The 19,710-nt window shown below is 37.3% G+C and overlaps 1 protein-coding gene across 8 annotated transcripts in view; it reads left to right on the top strand.

Annotated features, from left to right (window-relative positions):
- The window catches only part of INPP4B (inositol polyphosphate-4-phosphatase type II B), a 289,342-nt gene that overhangs the window by 249,973 nt on the left and 19,659 nt on the right, over positions 1 to 19,710 (top strand). For all 8 annotated transcript variants that reach the window (XM_054632668.2, XM_054632667.2, XM_077176707.1 and 5 more), the window contains 2 exons: positions 3,487 to 3,599; positions 6,371 to 6,525. In XM_054632668.2, the coding sequence (XP_054488643.2) occupies positions 3,487 to 3,599; positions 6,371 to 6,525 (268 nt within the window). The remainder of the gene's footprint in view (positions 1 to 3,486; positions 3,600 to 6,370; positions 6,526 to 19,710) is intronic.

Raw genomic sequence — 19,710 nt, 5'->3', positions numbered from 1 at the left:
TGAACTGAACAGCTATTTTAAGTTATTAAAATAATAAGTTTCTTAATATTTCATGTAGAGGACAGTCTGTACCTACTGTATTTTTACATAAATACTTGGTGGCAAATTTCATCAGCTTCAGTCATACCCTCTGTTCTTATTCTGAAAATGTGTTGAGGTTTGGTGAACCATTGAGAAATCTGCAGATCCAAATACAAGCAATGAGCCACATCATCATTATATGAATAACAAGGTTTCATTAGAATAGGCCCTATATTCCACTCCTATAGAAATTGTGTATTATAAACATAAACATTACTATGCTGTTACTCTTATTGCCAAAAGCAGGGACTGAAAGAAAAGATCTGCATCAATGGAATCCTGTTAGTTTTAATGCCCAAACCATAGTCCCAAATGTTGGAGATTTAACAGCCTGATTTTTAAATGCTGTGTAAAGCTTTGATACACATGCGTATGAATACATGTGTATCTCTTATATCAGGATGATTTTAACTTGTTAATAATTTTGACAGAAACAAAAGCTCTTCCTAAGGTGTAGGCAGGATGCCCATCCATCCACCCACAGACCTGGTATTTATTTCCAGGATGTCTACAGAGAAACTCACACAATAACTTGGGTGATTAATTTAGGGGAATTTTGCTAAGAAAACATCCTCAAAAAACTAACCTCATCCAGGTTAGGACTAAGGTAGATCTGCTACCTCATAAATGGATTTTACTTTATAAAAGCAAAAATTTGCATGCAGATAGTATTGGCTACTTTTCATTAACAGAATTTAAACTAGTACTGCCTTCCTGAAGGATTATTAGTGAGCCACACAGTTCCTGGACTTCTTTCAGACTGTGAAGGCTTTTGAGAACTAGTTATGTCTAGTTCATAATGTATTTTCTGGTTATTATAACTTTCTTGCTTTTTTCTCTGAGAAGAAAGAACTGAGTCTCTTCTTTATACAATTTTTTATGGAACACAGAGCACCCTTTGGTTCCACTGCCCTTCCCAGTAGCTCCCTGCCAGTATACAGAGTCACTCTTTTGCCTTGGAGAAATGTGCCTTTTAAACCAGCCCCCTGGGAAAAAAGTGAAGCTCTCAAACTTGTTCATTTGTGGGAGGACTTTAATCCCACTCATGTTCCCCCACCTCTGGAGGACAAACCTCCATACAAGGCTGGAAGCAACGCTGGTGCTGGGGCCAAGTGAGAGGCATTCAATATTGATGGCTTTTTGATGGTTTTGTCCCACCTATCCAGATGATTTCCTATAATGCCAAATCTGTGCTACAAAACAAATGCAGGACTGTGTTCCCAAGGCTGTCAATTCCAAACAGTGCTCAAAAAGCCCAACAGAATTTGAGGACTCGCAGCCCTATTTGCCAGGCTGTTGCACCCACCCTTGGCAGCCTCCCTGGCCTGCTGCTTCATTCATATATTCCCTTTCAAAGAATTCAATTTTCCACTCCCTGAAAGGTATTGCCACCTTTGCTGTTAGTTTTCCTCGTGTCTGTATTTCTCCTTGCCAATAATAGTCTTGCTTGTAACTAAGCATCCACTGACTTTGTGTCTTCTTTAAGATGAACATACACTTCGTCATTTACCCATTTCTTAGCCTCTTAAATTCTTTTAGCAGAAACTGAAAATAAGAGCATGTTTCCAACAAGATTTCTACCAAAAATGCTGACCAAATATAGCTCTGATTGAAGCACCAAAATGGTACTGCTTTTATAGAAATGCTAAGAGAGTAAGGATCCAGAAATGTAAGATAGTTGTTTAGTAGTACATAATTAACTGAAAACAACAAGGCTGTTTGGTATTTCCAGGCTCCTCCCCCTTATAATCTATAAGCCAAATTTGGTGGTTTAGTACTGTGGGGGACCCAAGGAGTTTAAGCAATTGATCATTTCCAGTCAAGGTGCAACTCATTTGGCAGTACTGTAAATTAGGAGACTCTTGCTGTACTGTGGTGAAGTCATCCCTCTGAGATGTTGCATTTTCTGCAGTGAACCAAAGGAAAGCTGCCTGGAAGCAATAAAATGTTTAGTGATACATTTGCATAATCCCCAAGCATCTTTGTAATTTTGTGCTCTCTGTTTTAAAGAAACAGATGCACCCATAAGTGTAATAGTCTAGCAGAGCGTGATGTGTTTTTATGTGCTCTACATTATCTAATGTACAATCAGAACTTGTAATACAGAGTTAAAACAATCCAAATTAAAATGATTGCAAAACAGATTCTGGATGTACATTTTCCTCCCTTTTTCTTTTTTTATTGTTTGTTTGTGAGGTTTTTTTAGACAGCACAGTATGAGTGAAGCAACTTAGTTCTTTTTGAATATATTTAAAGTACTTCTTACTATGAATCATGGATAAGGAAAACTACAGAATTTATTAGATGTAAAAGGTAAAAGCCTGTTGATAAGAGGGCTCATTCCAGCTTGGATCACGTTAGGAGAATGGATATTGACCTTCATTAATACTTCCCTCATTTTTATTCTTTCAATTGAGTATAAGTCTTTGGGCTTGGATTTGGGGCTTGGGTTGTGGGGTTTTTCCCCCTCACTGGATGGATAATTTACTTTCTCTGCTTGAAAAAACTGTATCCATTGATCAATTTAGTTTCACTTTGTTTCACTTGATTCTGACCCCTTTATTTGGTGAGAACTGTGATTAAAATTCTTTTTACTTTGCCACCACGAGAAGAAATAATTTCAAAAAACTGATTCCGCTTGATTTTATTGATTTTCAGAACTAGCGGAGATAAATGCAACATTAGAAAAATCCCTCCTCTATATACATATGAAACAGAGGGGGAAATTAAATTGCCTACTCTTGAATTTTTGCTAGAGATGTAGGATAAATTAAACTTAGGCTTAAATGCCATAACCAGAACAAGCAGGTAAATTTTTGGATTTTAAGCAAACTTAAAATTATTTTCTACTTCAAAATAAAGCCCCACTTAATTTCAGGAGAAATATACTTTGTTACTTTTTAGAGGGGATACAAAGTGCTGTTTAACACTTATGTTACGTTATATAAAAATCTAAGGCACATTTTAAAACAATAATTAGATGTTTCAATTTGAAAACAAAACCAAAATTTTTGACTTTAAAATAAAAAAAAAAATCATCCCATTAAAGCAGGTTGTAATACACTCACGGTTTTTTTTATTTTTCTGATTTCTTTTGAATGTCTGTAATAGCTGATGAACAGAACTACAGCAGAGATTTGATTTTGTTTTTCACCATCCATTTATAAGATAAAGGTTGAAGATACTTTAAATTTCCACATGAAGATCTTAGGGAGGACAAAGCAATACTCAGAAAGACATAAGGTTTGCTTATTCCTTAAATATTTAGCTGGTAATTTCCATCCTGTGTTCCCAAACAAGGCTGTTAAATAATAGACCTGTTCGTTACCATGAGCATTCTTTAGTCGGGACAATCATATCACCAACCTTATCAAAATGAGCAACTTTATTATCCTTTTTTCCCAGGTTTACCACATTTTCAAGAACAAAATGATTTAAAGGGATTGCTAGAAAGTCTTCATCAAAATATCCAGGCCAAAAAGAGAAAGAATGTAGAAATCATGTGGCTGGCTGCAACGGTAAGCTCTCTTGTTTCAAAGAAATTGATGAACTAATCATAAACTCATTTTCATAAGCTTGCTGACATTGTAAGTGCAATGGATTTTAAGGATATGACTGGAAAACTCCCTGGTTAAAGGAGGCAGATGTGCTGTAATAGTTTTTAATGTACTCATTCTCATAATCACTCATTCCACTCATAAATTTATCTCCATTTCCTCCACCTAAATTGCAGACAATTTCTTTTTCTCACTTTTTAAACTGGTAGAACCTGCTAGAATTTGAGCGATTTGTTTCATATCCATTCTTTGATAATATAAAATTACTCAAAATATTTTTTAGTGTCCTTGAGGTATGATGTGGGACATGATTGAATTGAACTAATTTCACAAGTAACTATCACAAAAGACATGCAAAGGATGGACAGTCAGACACAGGGAGAACACAAAGAAAATTGTTTATCTAACAGTGATTAATACTTACTTTACTTTTTCCCCATAATTCCTTTCTGTTTCCCAGTTGTGTGGGGTTTGCACATACATACTAAAAAAAAAAAAAGGCCAGGAAAACAACTCTTAGATGTTTATAAAGAGCTCAAGCTTTTCAGGAATGTGAAATTCAGCCACGTAGTGGTCTTGGTATCTCTGCCCCCTTATACCAGCAGAGTGTTTTTGGTATCTACTGAAAGTGAAGCAAGGCTTTGTGTTTTGGGAGACTTTCAAATGTATATACCCTTCAAGGCAAATAAATATTTGATACAAAATTATTTATAACATTCTCCATGATGTTTTATTAACACCAGGGAAAAGAAAATATTAACTGTATCTTTGTATTAATAACAGTGCTGTAACTTTCATATTACTAATAACATTTTGCCATGTTGTTAATAAATATTATCACATGCTATTGCAGTATAATTCCTTTGTAAGGAAAAATATAAGTTTTTCTTGCAGTACCAGTCTTGCAATTACTATGAAACACTGCTTTTAGAAAAGTAAAAGATACAGTATAAAATTGTTTACAAAAGAATGTGTTAAAACTTTGGGTATAGGAAGCTGTATTTTATCATCTATTCAGGGTTCCCTGAAAATAATTTCACGGGTGAAAAGCATTCTTTGGACATACAAAGTGTTTCAGGTTTTTCATTCACTGAATTCTATTTCTCTTTAGGTTCCCTTACTTTAACTTTCTGAAATGTGTATTTCTGGTTCCAGTGATCTACACACTGTTATTCTATATTCCATTTATTTATTGAAAAAGATGTAAGAATAAAACTTTGTCAGTGCAGTAGCTGTGCAATATCACTTTTGTATTGCAGTAGAGGTACAAGATTCCACATATGTATCTGTACCTGCATGTAATCACTGATATAATTGGACCGTAAGAATAAATTTAGTACAAGTTGTGTATTTCCTCTCCTCCTATGTCTCCCTGCATCAGAGCCCATCACTCATCCAGAATAATTACCTGGGATTTTTTTACTTTATTTTATAAATGATTTTTTAATATTTTATATTTTTTTTAGGACTCATTCACATGGAATAGCCCCCATGAATCGTGGACTTCCAAAGATACTAGTGCAAAGAGAATTAATCTCTTCAATGAAACAGTTAACTTCTTTCACATAATTATTTAAGAAAATTATCATATAGTACTTGTTTTAAATCCCAGTGCAACTGTTCAAATTTTTAAACAGATTTAACTTTTAAATTTTTAAATTATATGATGGCAGAAACACTCATAGGTTCTCCTTCACTATCCTGTACCTCTTTGGATTCTAAGATTCCCTTAATTGATTCCCTAAATTAAACTTTTGAGATTGCCCTCACCATGGTATCACAAAGAACTTAAAGGGTCTAAGTATTTCTGATTTTAATAGAATTTAGTATTACTTATTGATTTTTAATAGAATTTCTGAGAATGCAATTGGGAGATGAAGAAACACTTATTTGCTGAGCTGACACTGATCATGTTCCAGTTCATCCTGTGAGCTCTCCCATGACAGCCGATGTGGGAATTTCCTTTTTGTGATTACTGCTGTAGTTTATTGCCTTGCCCTATTCTCACAAACATTTTGAGGTTTCATACTGTTATACCTATGATTCTCCAGGGATAGGTGTAACCAAAGTATTACCTTTTCTCAGGACAAGTTATATCTGGGGAAAGGTGGACCCACATTTGGGCACAGAAGCTCTCCTCCAATTTTTCTTTTTCTAGTAAAATATTGTTTGAAACCATAGTATAAACTAATGGAATGGTAAAACCACAGATTGATTCCTAAGGGGAGAAATCATCCTCCAAAATGTCGTGTTTCCTTTATGTGTTGTAACTTTTTCAAAGTATAAGTGAAAGGAAAGACAATCCATGGCAGTCATTTGTGTTAAACTGTATTAATTATGAGCCATACATTGAACAGTTTACCTGTTGAAAATAAAAACTATGTAAGTTAGATTTATCTGTCTCCATACCTTCACAAGTAGTCTGCTACATTCATGTTTGTGAGTTAAGACTTATCATAGCTTTATTCATTAGGTATTCAGACAATTTAGCTTTCATTGAACAGGGTAGTTGCTAGATTAAGTGAGGAAACAGTGAAGGTACTGTTTCTTTTATAGTTACAAAAAAATGTCAAATTCAGGAACTCAGTGTACTGGTACTAACACTAATAGGTGCTTTCCTCTTGAGAGATGCTGTAGCTGTCAGGATGCCCTCTCTGGGCTTGCAGAGCTGTAGGGGCTGCACAGCCTGCCTGGTTACGAGGGCTAACCTGTGGGGCCTGCCCGCGTTTCAGATTTGCCGGAAGCTGAACGGAGTGCGCTTCACCTGCTGCAAGAGTGCCAAAGACAGGACATCCATGTCAGTGACGCTGGAGCAGTGCTCCATCCTGAGGGACGAGCACCAGCTGCACAAAGACTTCTTCATTCGGGCGCTGGATTGCATGAGGAGGTAGGTGGGGCTCCCTGCATTGGAGCTAGGCCAGGACTGCCAGCACAAAGGGTCTAAGGCTGGTTCTAAATGCCCAGAGAGCCCGAGCCTGCCTGAGCAGCAGCCTAAATGCTGCTGAGTCACCTCAGTGCAGGCTCTTTGCAGCCATGTGTTTTATCTGTCATTAACAGTTTGGGAGATTAGATAGATAGATAGATAGATAGATAGATAGATAGATAGATAGATAGATAGATAGATAGATAGATAGATAGATAGATAGATAATGTGCAATCTTGCAAGGGTCAGCTCACCGACTGTAGAATCTGAGCAGTAGTCTGAACAGCAGTTGCTTTTAAAAAAAGCTATATTTCAGTTTTGAGGGTATTTTAAAAAGCATTTGCACAGCCATTAAATTATTTGTTCGACATCTACACAAATACTGAGAAAGCAAAAGAAACATTTGTTACAGACAGCAATTCTTACTAGTCTGTGTTATTGAAAAGAAACATCCAAGTAGGTTTGGACTGGTGGTGTTTGCCACTAATATCTGATAAAATCTTTACTGTGCTTTAGAAGAAGTTAATTAAAACACTTTTGATTCTAAATTGCAACTATGCAGAAATTGAGGCTGATGTCATCAGGAATGTGTAATTAAAAGATGTAAAGATTTTTCATTACCTGAGTCTTTGATGAATAAAAAACCTTCTCCAGCAAACAAGTGTCAATCATAAAATTAATCCAGATGCTAGGTTATCTAAAGAAACTTTCCTCATTGGTTTTAATGAGCTTAATCATATAGTTTTAATCATATAATAACAGTTCTAATCATATTGTCAGTAGGAGTTTTAAAATGTGTATCCCTGACACTAGAATAACACATAACAAAGGTCACTGCAAAACCAATAGAAAATATTTTGGTCATCCTGCAAAGAAGTAACTGAATCATATCTTGGACTTTTGTCCACAAACACAAATGGTTTGTATGATGGATTTATAAAGATCCTAAAAGTAAACAATCATGTTTATGGCCTGTAATGGGTAATTCTGGACCTTCATATTTATTATTGCCAGAATAGGTGCTTAATGTGTAGATTAATACTGTAGGTTTACCCACATAAACCCTTTGTCCTTTGGCAGAGATAGCTGTTCTAAAGAAAAAAGGTAATTTTATAAAGAGTAAATGAGCTGAGATGGCTTAGTTGTAGGTTTAGTTCACAAGGTGCTACTGATGCAGTGAGATGTGGTGTGTTGAACTGAGCTGTATTGTTTTGGATGTATTGTACCTTGCATAAATCCCCCAGTCTCTGTAGTGATTCAGTGAGTGAATGAGTTTTGTGCAGTCTTTCATAACTACATATTTTATCATTAATGAATTCTGAGTTTTCTGTGTTAAATTTTGTTTGTTGGCATTTCAAATGCTTTTTTTTTTTTTTTTTTTGTATGTCTCCAATAAATACAAATTATGTAAGCTACAGTAAGTTACCAGACCCAGGAAAACTAATTAATTACCTAAAATCACCATAATGTTAGAATAGCTTTGAGTAGAGTAGTAGGTTGGAAAATTTTCACAGACATAAATATAATTTTAAAAAACCTGAACTTGTTAGTAAAAAAATCTAGTAGGTTTTTGTAGATCAAAATATAAATGATTCTGAGTGGGTTTATGTCATGTGACCGATTTGAAAGTTGAGAAGATTAACACATTAGTTATATTTGCAGGCAACAGTAATTTGAAGTCACAGAAGAATGTTGTAAAGGCAAAAAATCAGAATAATACTTAAAAATTAAACAAGCAAATGGGTATGAGGTTGAAGCACCATTACAAAAATGTAAAATCTATCAGTTATGCTGTAGTTTCAAACAGACAAAAGCTTTATCCTCCTTTACCCTGTATATGAATTTCAGAATTGAGCTAAAGTAGGTGAAAAATGAGTTACCTAGGAAACAATGACTTTGACTTGGGTGATAGGATTGTCTGAGGATTGAAGCAAAGGCTTTGCAATAGTGGCAGTAGCACACAAAATAATAAAGGATAATAAAGAAATAAATCTTCTAACTATGCTGGTTGCTATCAGCATAACACTGTTCACATAACTAGAGGTTTAAAAATAAAATTTAAAAAAAACCCAGCCAAATTCCTCTTTTTCCCTTCCCAAATAGTCTTTTTCCCTCATGAGTTGGTCAGTGAAAGCCCAGAAATTCCGAACAGAAGAGTAAAAATGTCAAATGGGAGCGTCGCCCTTCGCCCCACAGCGCTCCCGTTCAGAGTTGGCCTGGCAGTTGAAGATGTGTCCCTAGATGGTGATGGGTGGGTTGGATCTTTGCTGCTGTTTTCCAAAGCAGGGTTATGCAGATACACATTGATACAGCAGGGATGCTGCTCACTGCCCTGGGCTGGAGTGCCTCTGGAGCAGTGTTAGGAGGGACACAGCGCTGCTGGCTGGGCAGCCTGGCAGGGATCCTCCCGCTGGGCACCTCCCTGTCCGCAGATGGAGAAAGGAGCATCACGTACAAAGGCCTTCTGAGACAGCAGATGGGGAAGGAAAGAGCAGATAGGCAAAGGAGAGGAGAACAGCTCTTGATTTCCACAGGTGTTTTAGCTAAATGTCCTGTATTTCACTTGAGGGAAGTTTGGCAGCTGTGTTTTTGAGGTTTGTGTGAATGAGGTCAACAGACTTGTTTGGTAGCCGTTGTTGCACTTGTCCTTTTGTAGTTGCTTTTTTATTTGATTACTTGTGCATATCTGAAAGATAATGCTGTGCATTTCTAAAATTTTCATTAGGTACTTTTAGAAGCTTTTAGCATGATTTTCACATCTAAGAAGAGAACCTATTTTCTTTCAAGGGCAGACAGAGAAAAACTATTTGCCATTTAATTTGCAATTTCAGCAGTTTTTTCCCCAATGAATTTTCTCTAGATCACTTTGTTAAACTTTGTCAATCAAATCCCTTTGTGCTGATTGCCACAAATTGCTTTTAAGCCTTTCAAAAGAACAAGTAGACATGAAAAATTCAATTTTACCATTTAGAATCCTAACAGTTTGGATTGACCTTTGAAAGGCTTCTTTTAAGAGTTAACAGTAGGAGGTAGAGACTACTGTGAAACTAAGTGAGCTGTGGAAGTAAATGGTGATTCAAAAGCAGACTTTATTGGAAATGCCATAATTTTGAGATATGAAAATTATAAAGGTGCCTGTGTAGCTATTAGACTTTTTCTTTGTCTGCCAGTGGTGACACAGCTTTTGCTGTTGGAAAAGGGAAGCATGTGTTTACAGGTTCATGCTTTCTTGCCACCAGAACCTTGGAGATGCTGGACTCCTGTGTGCTGCTGCTTTTCAGCTTCTTCAGGGTCCCCAGGATTTTGAGCAATCCAGAAGTGATTCCCAAAGTTTCAGCATATTTGCTTTGGTGTACATTGCATAATTCTGTTTTGGAAAATGCTGCCTGTAGCTGTTTTTTGTAAAGACTTAGTTTGTAAGTGGAATTGTTGTCTTTTAGTGATAAACTATACAATGTTTGTTGCTTCTTTATAAAAAAAGGCTGTACAAGAATCCTTTTATTAGTTCTTTCTTTCACTTATGAAAAATGTGGTAAATGAAGCAATGATGGGAATGCACACTTTATCATTTACAATATGTAATAGATGGCTTTGTCCTCAGTCATAAGTCTGGCCATTATGATGCTGCAGTTGATGTGTACCTGAAGCAGCCATTCTATAAATAATTCCACATATTATAATTTCCTTGATATAGGTTTGTGACTGCCATTGATCTTAGTGACATGCATAGTTCAGAATGAGAAAAATCAATATATCATCCCCTCTGTATCAAGTGCTCGTAATTCACATCATATTAAAATCCTGTTTATAATGTCTCTGCCACTTCCAAGTCTCTTTTTGCAGGCATCAATATTCTTATTTTTCCCTTCACCCATACCTGAATGTTTCCTATCATTCAGTGTTAAGTCTATTCCAAGAGACAGAGAGGCACAAAACTGATTTACCTGAGTTCATTGCAGTATCTCTCTCATGATTCTATTTTTTTGGTCTTTAGAGCTGGCTACTGTTAAGGGAGAATGTACCCTGGTGGGCAATGCATAATGAAGTAGCTCTGTAAAAAAATAGATTTTTTTTCCCCTTTTTAAAATTTATTTCTTTTCTGAATCTATTTAGCTTTATTGTTTCAGTGACAGGATCCCTTTTGGAGGCCATGGGTAGTGAATAACCTCAGAATCTCCTGTCATTGTGCATGTCTCCAATAAAGCCTCAAAGCAGTAACAAACAAAGGACATGACAAATCCACTGTTTATGGTGAATCCTCCATGCTGTCAGCCTTATCATCATTCTGAAATGGTTAAGGATATTTCAGGGTGTTTTAGATAAATTGCCTATCAAAAATCTCACTGAAGCACAAGTTCAAAGAATGAACGATCTGGACAACAAGAATTGAGCTTTTGATGAGCCAATTATAAAGAAAATATCTCCTTTTTTAAAGAGCTGTTTGAGGACAGCTTTGCTTAAAAATGAGTGAGTTGAGGAGGAGGAATAGCTGTAGCAGCTCTTTAATCAGGGACTTTGAGGTGTTCTGGGTGCTGAGGTGGACCTTGGCCAGGGAAGAGCCTGTACCAAACACCAGAGCTGTAATTGCCACATGGACTGGGAAGGAGGAGCAAAAGGCCAGGATTAGAGGCAGGGATGATGCATGTGCAAATCTCTCTGTGCCTTTCAGCCATCTCCCAGCTTTCACCCTGCCCCTGTGAGCTTGTGGCAAGAGATGCAGCACATGAGGAGTCACACAGAAGAGGAGGCACAAGTTCTCCTCCAACTTTTTCCCGGCCCATCTGACCTCCTCCACCTTTTCTTTTTTCATTTAAAAGTATAAGCACAGTGCAAACAAAACTTTAAAAAGGCAAGCCTGACTTCCAGTATAGATTTTTACATCGTTCTATGGCTCTTTAGAAACTTAACATCTCTATTTTGAGGTGGAAGCTGTAGATGATTTGCATCACCTGATGTACTGATAGGAGCCTGGGCATTAAGTAACAGTAAGGTCCAGTTTTGGTGCATTGAACTGCCATCCATTTTGTTTTCTAAAACTTAATTGCTGGTTTGAGGTTTTTTAATAGCCACAGTGTGCAGAGGAAAAGAAAACAAAATGAGGAGAGATGGCCACAAGATGTAATGAGAGTCAATGCCGTTGGACACCTTGCTGGAGCCTTTTAGAATTAAAATCTGCTTCTGTCTATCCTTCTGGAAGGAAGAGGAGGCTTATAGACAATCATTGTGGGCAAAATATCAAACAGTAGTTGAAAAGGCTTTTATATTAGAAAATCTAGGCTTTTCTAATAGAACTTCTAAATTTCACAGAATTGAACTTGATAATGTATCTTTAAAGCAAGTCTCACATTTTAAAGACTTAAACCAAGGAAAAAAATAAAAGAAAGGTAACCCATGCACACTTTATTTGCACTCTGGAAAGTCCTGAGGTTCAGACTTCTACATAGACAAACTAGGCAGCATAATTGGCAGTTGCTCTTTAATATATCCTCACATGATATGAACCAGTTTTGTCTGCTTCACTGGGGTCAGATGTTTGAGTTCATGTTTTGCAAGTGAACATTCTCTAGCTGACTGCAGAAGTTTCATTCTCCTGGACCTCATTTCTCCAAATTCTTCCCAAGTGCTGTTTTCAGACTTCTTTCTGATCAACACCCCAGTAGTCAGAGTCCTGAAAACTCTCTCATATGATTTTTTTCATCTTCCTCTTTTTTACTACACTTTTGCTTGAATATTTCCCTCCTTTCTCCTCTGCATGTATGGCTACTTCTTTTTTCTCCTGTTCAGAGTTTAGGCTCTGGCCTCAGTGACAGCACAGAGAGAACAGCAGAGCCAGTCCCCTGCCTCATGGTTTTGGCTTCATCCTCTGCAAGGGAAAAGAATAGCAAGGAAAAGCCTTATCTAGCTCCTTATCCTGGCATCTGTTGAATCCTCAAAGTAGGTACCTGCTGAATTTTAACAAGGCTTTGTTAGGAAGAGATTTGAAAGTCTTGCAGGAGCATGCTCTTTTGATAGTTGCATCTCTCACATCTTTGTTATCTTGGTGCAGGATATCAAATCCTGTTCTTCAGCATGGGGATACTAGGAATACTCTCAAAAAATAGGGGGGGAAAATGTATTTTTTTCTTCTCTAAATGATATTGTAAGTTTGAATTTTCCCATTCAAAATGAACTAACAATTATGAGTAGACTCTAAATGGAAAGCATTGTGTAGCCTAAATTATAATTACTTTTCCCCTGGAACCTGTAATAATATTCTTGGACCAATCACTTGGGAGGAAAGGGTGTTCAAGGGAAAACACTGAAAACCTTTCCCGCTCTTTGCAAAGAATATTTAGGGAAGTGACTCAGTCTGCATTGATGTAGCAGGCAGTAAACAAGAATTCTGAAATAATGCTTAGTTTTTCTATCAGTGTGTGAGGGGAAGGTAGAGCCAACAGAAATCTGTTTTGTCTCTACATTTTGACACCAGTGTTTGAGGAGTCAGTCCTTGAAATGCACCTGCTCCTTCTTCAGTGACTACTTAGGGAAGGTGAGCTTTTCAAGGGGACTCATAACGTGACAGTAAATTTTATATAATAGGAAAAGATATTAATATATCAATTGCAGTATACAGTATTTTATCATATATTAAAAGAAGTTCCTTTTCAGTTGAAAAAGAAAATTTTAGGCAACATTTAGGTTTCAGCTTTGTGACAAGAAACAACCCTTGACTCCCTGTGATCTTTTTGCTGAAGGGCCCCTTTTCACTTTGGCTTCAGGCTGTGTGTGCCAGAGTTCTCCAAAGAAGAACTCAATTAATGGAATTCCAATCAAAAACTTGCCCTACTCTGAGTTGTTCTGCTCTGATTTGAACTTTTTATTTCTCACTGAGATATTGATGAGGTAAACAATCTGTTAAGTAGCCCAAAGTTGTATTTGTCATATCTTGATCCAAATGAGAGTACAGAGAACTGAGCTTTGTCTTTGCTCTCTGTGAATATTTTAATTATTCAGTATAGGCAGTGAGAAATGTATGAAATTAATTACCATGTGCACTCTGTGGTCACTTAGTTTTTAAAATCAGCCCAATGAAAAAACCTTATCTGCTAAATTTGCTTTCCCATTTAGTGCCACAGTCTGTGTTTGGATGCTTAATTGAGCAGAAGTTAATTAAACACTGCATTTGATTAATTACAGGAAAAAAAAAAAGGAAAAGGAAAAAGCTTCCTATAAACCTTTTCTAATAGAAAGCATTTCTGTCACGTTTGCCATACATATATTGCAAGTTCTGGATTTCATACATATATTTCATACATATATTGCATAGTTCTGGATTTCATCTGTCGTGATTAGACAAATCTAGCATGCAAGTAGTTAGATTATTGTAAAATATTGTTTAGTGTTCGCCTTTGAGATTCTTCTAGGTGCTTATGGAAAACTTCATTAATTTTCTCATTCATTTAGTGCTTTATTGCTTATTTAGAGCTTCCATGAAAGACTAGGTCTTAGCAGAAATCAACAACCACATGTATTATAATCACCAGACTGAGTAATACCAGGTTTCTTCCTGTTATATTTCACTTTAATTAAGATTTCCTGGAAGAGTGTGTGGGAAAAGTCCTGTATGCATGTTCATTATCTGTTGAAAATCCAAGTCCTGCAGCTGAATTACCATGGCTTTGGCCATGTACAGCTAAATCTCAGGAAGAACAACACTGCCAAGTCTAAAATTTAGATAAGAAAGAAGCAGGAAATGAGAGTAAGAGGGCAGTAGTAGCATACAATAGCTAGTTAAAGCTATCAAACATGAAATTTCTTCAAGAAGTTACTGGCCTCTATAACAGTGTTCTTCTCAGAGTAATATAACTTGGACAGGGAGGGCTCATAACTTCCTGTCTGCAGTCCCAGCAACCCACAGACTGTCCTAAGGTTGGAGGGGGCACACAAAGGAGAAGCAACCAGCTGCGCTTCCAAGAAAGGTGATTTTGTAATAGAAGATTCTGCATTCCTTCAGGAGAAAGATGATGGAGTGTCAGGCTATAGCTCTGGCTGGCTTGCAAAGGAAGCAGATAACAGACATTTCTAGGTTTATCTTTCCTCTCATTTTAGACTCCCTTGATCCCTTCATAAACTTAGTTTCTTATTGTAGGAATGCTCTCTGGCTCAGATAATCATCTTTTCTTGTCCAGAAGCCTGGTTTCAGTTTTTCTTCATAAATTCCATCCCTTGGGATGCTGTGCTGGCTCAGGGCCAGCCACCATCTCTAGGGACTAGCCTAGTGCTTATTATGTACCTGACATGAGAGAATTCAGCATTCAATCTCCACGTTATCTTTTTCCATTTATTATTATGATGCATTCATAAGGTGACCTGGCACATTCTGTTACACAATGGTGCTTGAAGTTGAATAGTTAGGGTCCTATTCAACTTCAGACACTGGATCTGAAATTTTCTACCTCAGGTTCTTTAGGGAAAGAATCTAAAATCATGTTGGATACCAAAATAAAAATGAGAGATGTAATTGTCTGTCATCATCACCCCCCATATTTTATAACCATAATTTGAGGAACTGTCTTCAATGTGTGGGGGTTTTCTCCCTTCAGTCTGCTGCCTTTTTCTTTTTCCAATGAGCATTTCCCTATTTCTTACTCTCTTGCAGTAACATCTTAGTGTGTGGTATTTTTATAGAAACTCTTCTGACAGTGGCTTTTCTCAGCTTAGCTGAGGGAGTTTGTTTTAGTAGTAGTTTCTACTTTTTGCTTTCTGTGGCAGCTCTGGTTTGGTGACTGACATTTCCTAAGTGTGTCCTTATCATTACAGCAGCCACTGGTGACCTTTCACTGGAATACCTGGCAGCAACAAGTTGTTTCTCAGTGTTAACCTGCAATACAAGTCCTGGTCGCTGTTTGCAGTGGAGTGACCAGAGGAGTTTCCATTTGGATTATTATGGACCTATTATGTATTTCCTACTTTCATGATGTTATCTGCAGTCAGCTGGAACTAAACCCAGTAATGGAGCCAGCAGTATTATATTGCTATCCTGTTCTCTGGGTCATCCAGAGATAAAGCTGGGAGATAATTTTGGGAACTTGCATTCTTAATAGTGGAAGTCTCTACTGTAATTTGTATGCAAAGGAAGCACGTGTTTATAAGGAAGTTAATGCAAAGGAAATGTTGGAGTCCTGCCAAAGTGCCCAGCCAACTCCACAGCTGACTCCTAATGACAGAACAGTTAAAGTAGTTTCTGCAGCCCTGGGACTCAGTGTGCTGCAGTTGTACTGTGGTTCTAAACAAGCCCCTAATGCCAAAATCACTGGGCACTGCTTTGGCTGTGCATCTGCAGTGCTGTTCCTGTGCCCTGGTCTAGGCTTACTTCCCTGCCAGCTTGTCTCCTCTCCCCAGCCTGGATGTTGGCATGTGTGTACTGTCTTCCAGCAGTGGGAAAAGCACTTGGCTTTTCTGCTCTGTTGGAGATGCTCCTAATGCCCCAGGAAGATGCCAGAGCACGTTTCTTCCTCTGCAGAGTCTTGTGATTGTGGCAAGGCTTAGCCAAGATTTAAAGTCTGAGATCAGAGCGTGGGAAGGTAATCACTGTTCCCTCTCTCTTCTCTTAAGGGATGACATACTTTGGTATATATTTTGTTAGGTTGCCTCTTACTGAGGGAGACAATGCCTCTGTGTGTGGTACTCAGGAACTTCACTTACTGTTCTGTGAAATTATTGTGTAGTACATATATAAGAAATCTTCCTTTTCTGCCCCTCTCCTTCATCATATGGGTTCCTGATGTATCATCAGCTTTAATTTCCTGCTACAGCCTCCCCTTGACTGCATGTTTCCTTACACTTGTGAGAACACTGTAATGTTTGAGCCTTCTTATCCCACATTTCAGTTTAGCTGAACTCAGTCCCTGTGCCCAAAGAGGAAATGTACAGATTCCTGTTCCTTCCCCTCACACTAAGAGCTAGCATGTACCCTTTTGCTTCTGGAGAAAGACAGGCTAAAAAGGCATCATATTATCTGCAATAGATCAGTGAGATACACCTGGCTTTAAAAATTTATTTATTTACTCTTCAGCCCCACTCCAGTCTGCATTTTTCACATTTGAGGAACTTGTTTAGATTACTAAAACATTGAAAAGACTAAAGTGTAATCTGATCACACAGTCATGTATTTTATAAAACCCTGTTCTGGATCATCTGGTTAATAGTTTGTGTCCTGGGTGAACTGACAATCTGATGAAAATATATAATTCCTGTCAAAATAGTGTTGGGTTTTATATTTGTTTTGTAAGAATCATTCCAAAGTTGGTGGTTTTTTAATTTAAAGTCCTTTATAATTCTTTCATAACTGTTGACGGCAGAGCATCTACAGAATACAAAGTAATCAGCTCAGAAAGGTTTGCAACTTCCAGCAAACTGCCTGGTGTGTGCTAAATAAAGTATGTGAGGGTCTAGAGTAGTTTGTTGTGGAGTGTTTTTCATATGTTTTTGGTTTTGTTTCTTTAGGGTTTTAGCTCATGTAGTTTAACCAAGACTGGCATGGTCTCTGTTCTAAGTTTATTTCTTCTAAATGGCTGTTACATTGAAAGCCTCAGGAAAGCAAATAAAAATGGCTAAACTGGCACTGTGGCAGAGGCATTATTGGCTGGTTTTGAAGTGATCAAAGTAGCATCAGGCAGAGGCAAGCAGCTACAACAATATCTCATTCTCAAAGATCCAATAAATGATTCTGAAAATCCACAAGAGACTGCTTTGATAATATTGGCTATAACTGGTTTGAATATTTATTCCACTTGCACTTTTTAAAGTCAAATGTTTTTTGACTTAAAAAGCTTATAATTGACAACCAAAGGGCAAGAGAAAGAAATGCACTTGGATCTCTTTCAGTTTTAAAGTGGGAGAAAACCAGTATAGAGGTACCACGTCCCTTATGACATCATAGTCCTTCCTTTGTTTGAAATTTAATTTGAATCTACTTTTTCTTTAAAAGGGCCTCTTCTCATAGACTGTTTTGCTTTAAATAAGAGTTCTGTTGCTGTACTTGAATTTGCAATAGCAAAGCTTGTAAATAATGTTCATTACCTTACTGACATTCACTATTCTGCATAGTACTAATTCTGTTTCACACTCCTTTGTGCTACTTGGGTTCATGCTGACATAGCAAATGCAGCAATGCTGGCTGCACAATTCAAGGCTCTCTGCCTTCTGGACATTGCTGAGCTGGTGTGTAAGCTTCTGAGTGTTGATGGATAGTCTTCCCTCAACATCATCCTGAATAAAGTCCTCTCTTGCTTTCCTGCTGTGTGGTTGCCTCAGGGAGAAAGCTGCTCCCTTTGTCACCTTTCTCTGTGAAAATTTGCTATCACAATGATATTATCAGCAAATTTGTAGATAATCACAATTTTAAACTTAGTTTGACATTCATTTGCTGAGTGAAGATGCTTTTTGAATTTATTTTTAAAGCAAGTTGACACATATCAGACCACAATGATGCTGTTTATTTTCTCTCCTGTGCCATGCAAGCAGCCCAAGATGTGCTGCCAGGCAGAGGCATTTTGCTTTTGCTTCTGTAGGATTGTTTTTCCCCTGTTAAATTGCATTGCTGCATTCTGTAAATACTGTCATGCTCTTTTAGCAGCTCACATCCTTCTGTTCTTTCTTGGAGGGAAAAGTGCAATACTTAATAGAATCATGGAATGGCTTGAGTTAGAAAGGACCTTAACAATCACTTCATTCCAACCTCCTGCCACGGGCAGGGCCATCTTCCACTAGACCAGGTTGCTCCAAGCCCCATCCAACCTGGCCTTGGACACTTGCAGGGATGAGGCATCCACAATTCCATTAAACCCTTAGTGGGAATACAGCCTTATGCTTCATGCTGTCTTTGCTCTGCAGAAGAATTAGAATACTGTGTTGTGACTGTGGTTATTGTCTATCTGACTGTAATTTGCATCATTTCAATCTAGTAGAGCAAAAGTCAATAAAATATTTTTCTGGCTAAAGGGGATTGAAATCACCTTTTGGTGATGCTTTACAAGGCAACATTGCATACATCAAAGCTTTGCTTCCTAAGTGTGTTGGTCTGTGTTATAGTGCACATAATATGCACACACACACACATAATTATGTACAAATGCAGAAGTGTAGGAATTAGTTTGTCACATTGCTGATTAATTAGATGACTTAATGAAGCGAATTATTTAAAATGGCTTACAAACTTTGCAAATCTTTTTCCAAGACAGGAAAATGGTTTTAGAGTACTTTATTTCTGCATCACTGTGGTTTCTGATTGGCAATTAAAAGGTAATTAAAACACTTGAGATTTTCATGTCCTGTGTTGCCCTGTAGGTTTATTATCTTCATGTGATGATCTTTGTTTGTAAATGAAAATTTTGGTGGGATAGAAGCTCTAGGAAAATGTGGTCATTTCATACAATGTGATCAAGTTCTTGTTCTTGGTTTTCAGAGAATCTTGAGTGCAGTAACATTTTTCAAATCAGACACATTTTCTCACTTTTACACCAAGGGTATTCACTGGCAAGACAATGCTGGGTACCATAGTGTAGAAAAGTATTTGTAGGCTTAGCAGACTTTTTAAAAATCTTTTTGTGACAGATGTATCTCAAATTTTATGTTTTCTATCCTAAAGGCAATCATTCTTCCTGCTGTCACAAAGCATCTTCTTTGGTGCAGCACAATAGGGATAACAAAAGTCATTTCAGTCTTAACTTAATTCCAATCTAAAAAACTTGCAATGAGGTGGTAATGAACTTGAACTCAGTACAGATTACCTCCTGCATGCTTACACAGATGTTCAAACTCAAGACAGATATTTTTGAGACATTGTTCTATTCTGAGAGTGTTTTTCTCTTGAGCAGATTAAACCCTGAAATTTTCTGCTTTGCTTGCTGTTGCAGCTAATACCGTAACACCATTTGGAGTTCACCTCCTAGATTTGAATTAGGTCTACATAAATTCATACCCAAAAGAAGAAGAAATGATCATTATGATTATCAGGATGAGATCATTCTAGCAAATAATAGGTTGGTAAGATAAAGAGACTGATCCTCTGATCAGACCAGTCAAAGCCATTTGGAAAGCAAAACTCACACATGTTTCATAGTCCCAGCTGTGCAGTCCAGTGAGTACTGTGTTGATAACAGTGACCAT

Source organism: Agelaius phoeniceus, chromosome 4, assembly GCF_051311805.1.
Source record: "Agelaius phoeniceus isolate bAgePho1 chromosome 4, bAgePho1.hap1, whole genome shotgun sequence".
Taxonomy (NCBI): domain Eukaryota; kingdom Metazoa; phylum Chordata; class Aves; order Passeriformes; family Icteridae; genus Agelaius; species Agelaius phoeniceus.
The sequence above is the reverse complement of the archived record's forward strand: the minus strand, read 5'-3'. Positions and strand labels throughout refer to the sequence as shown.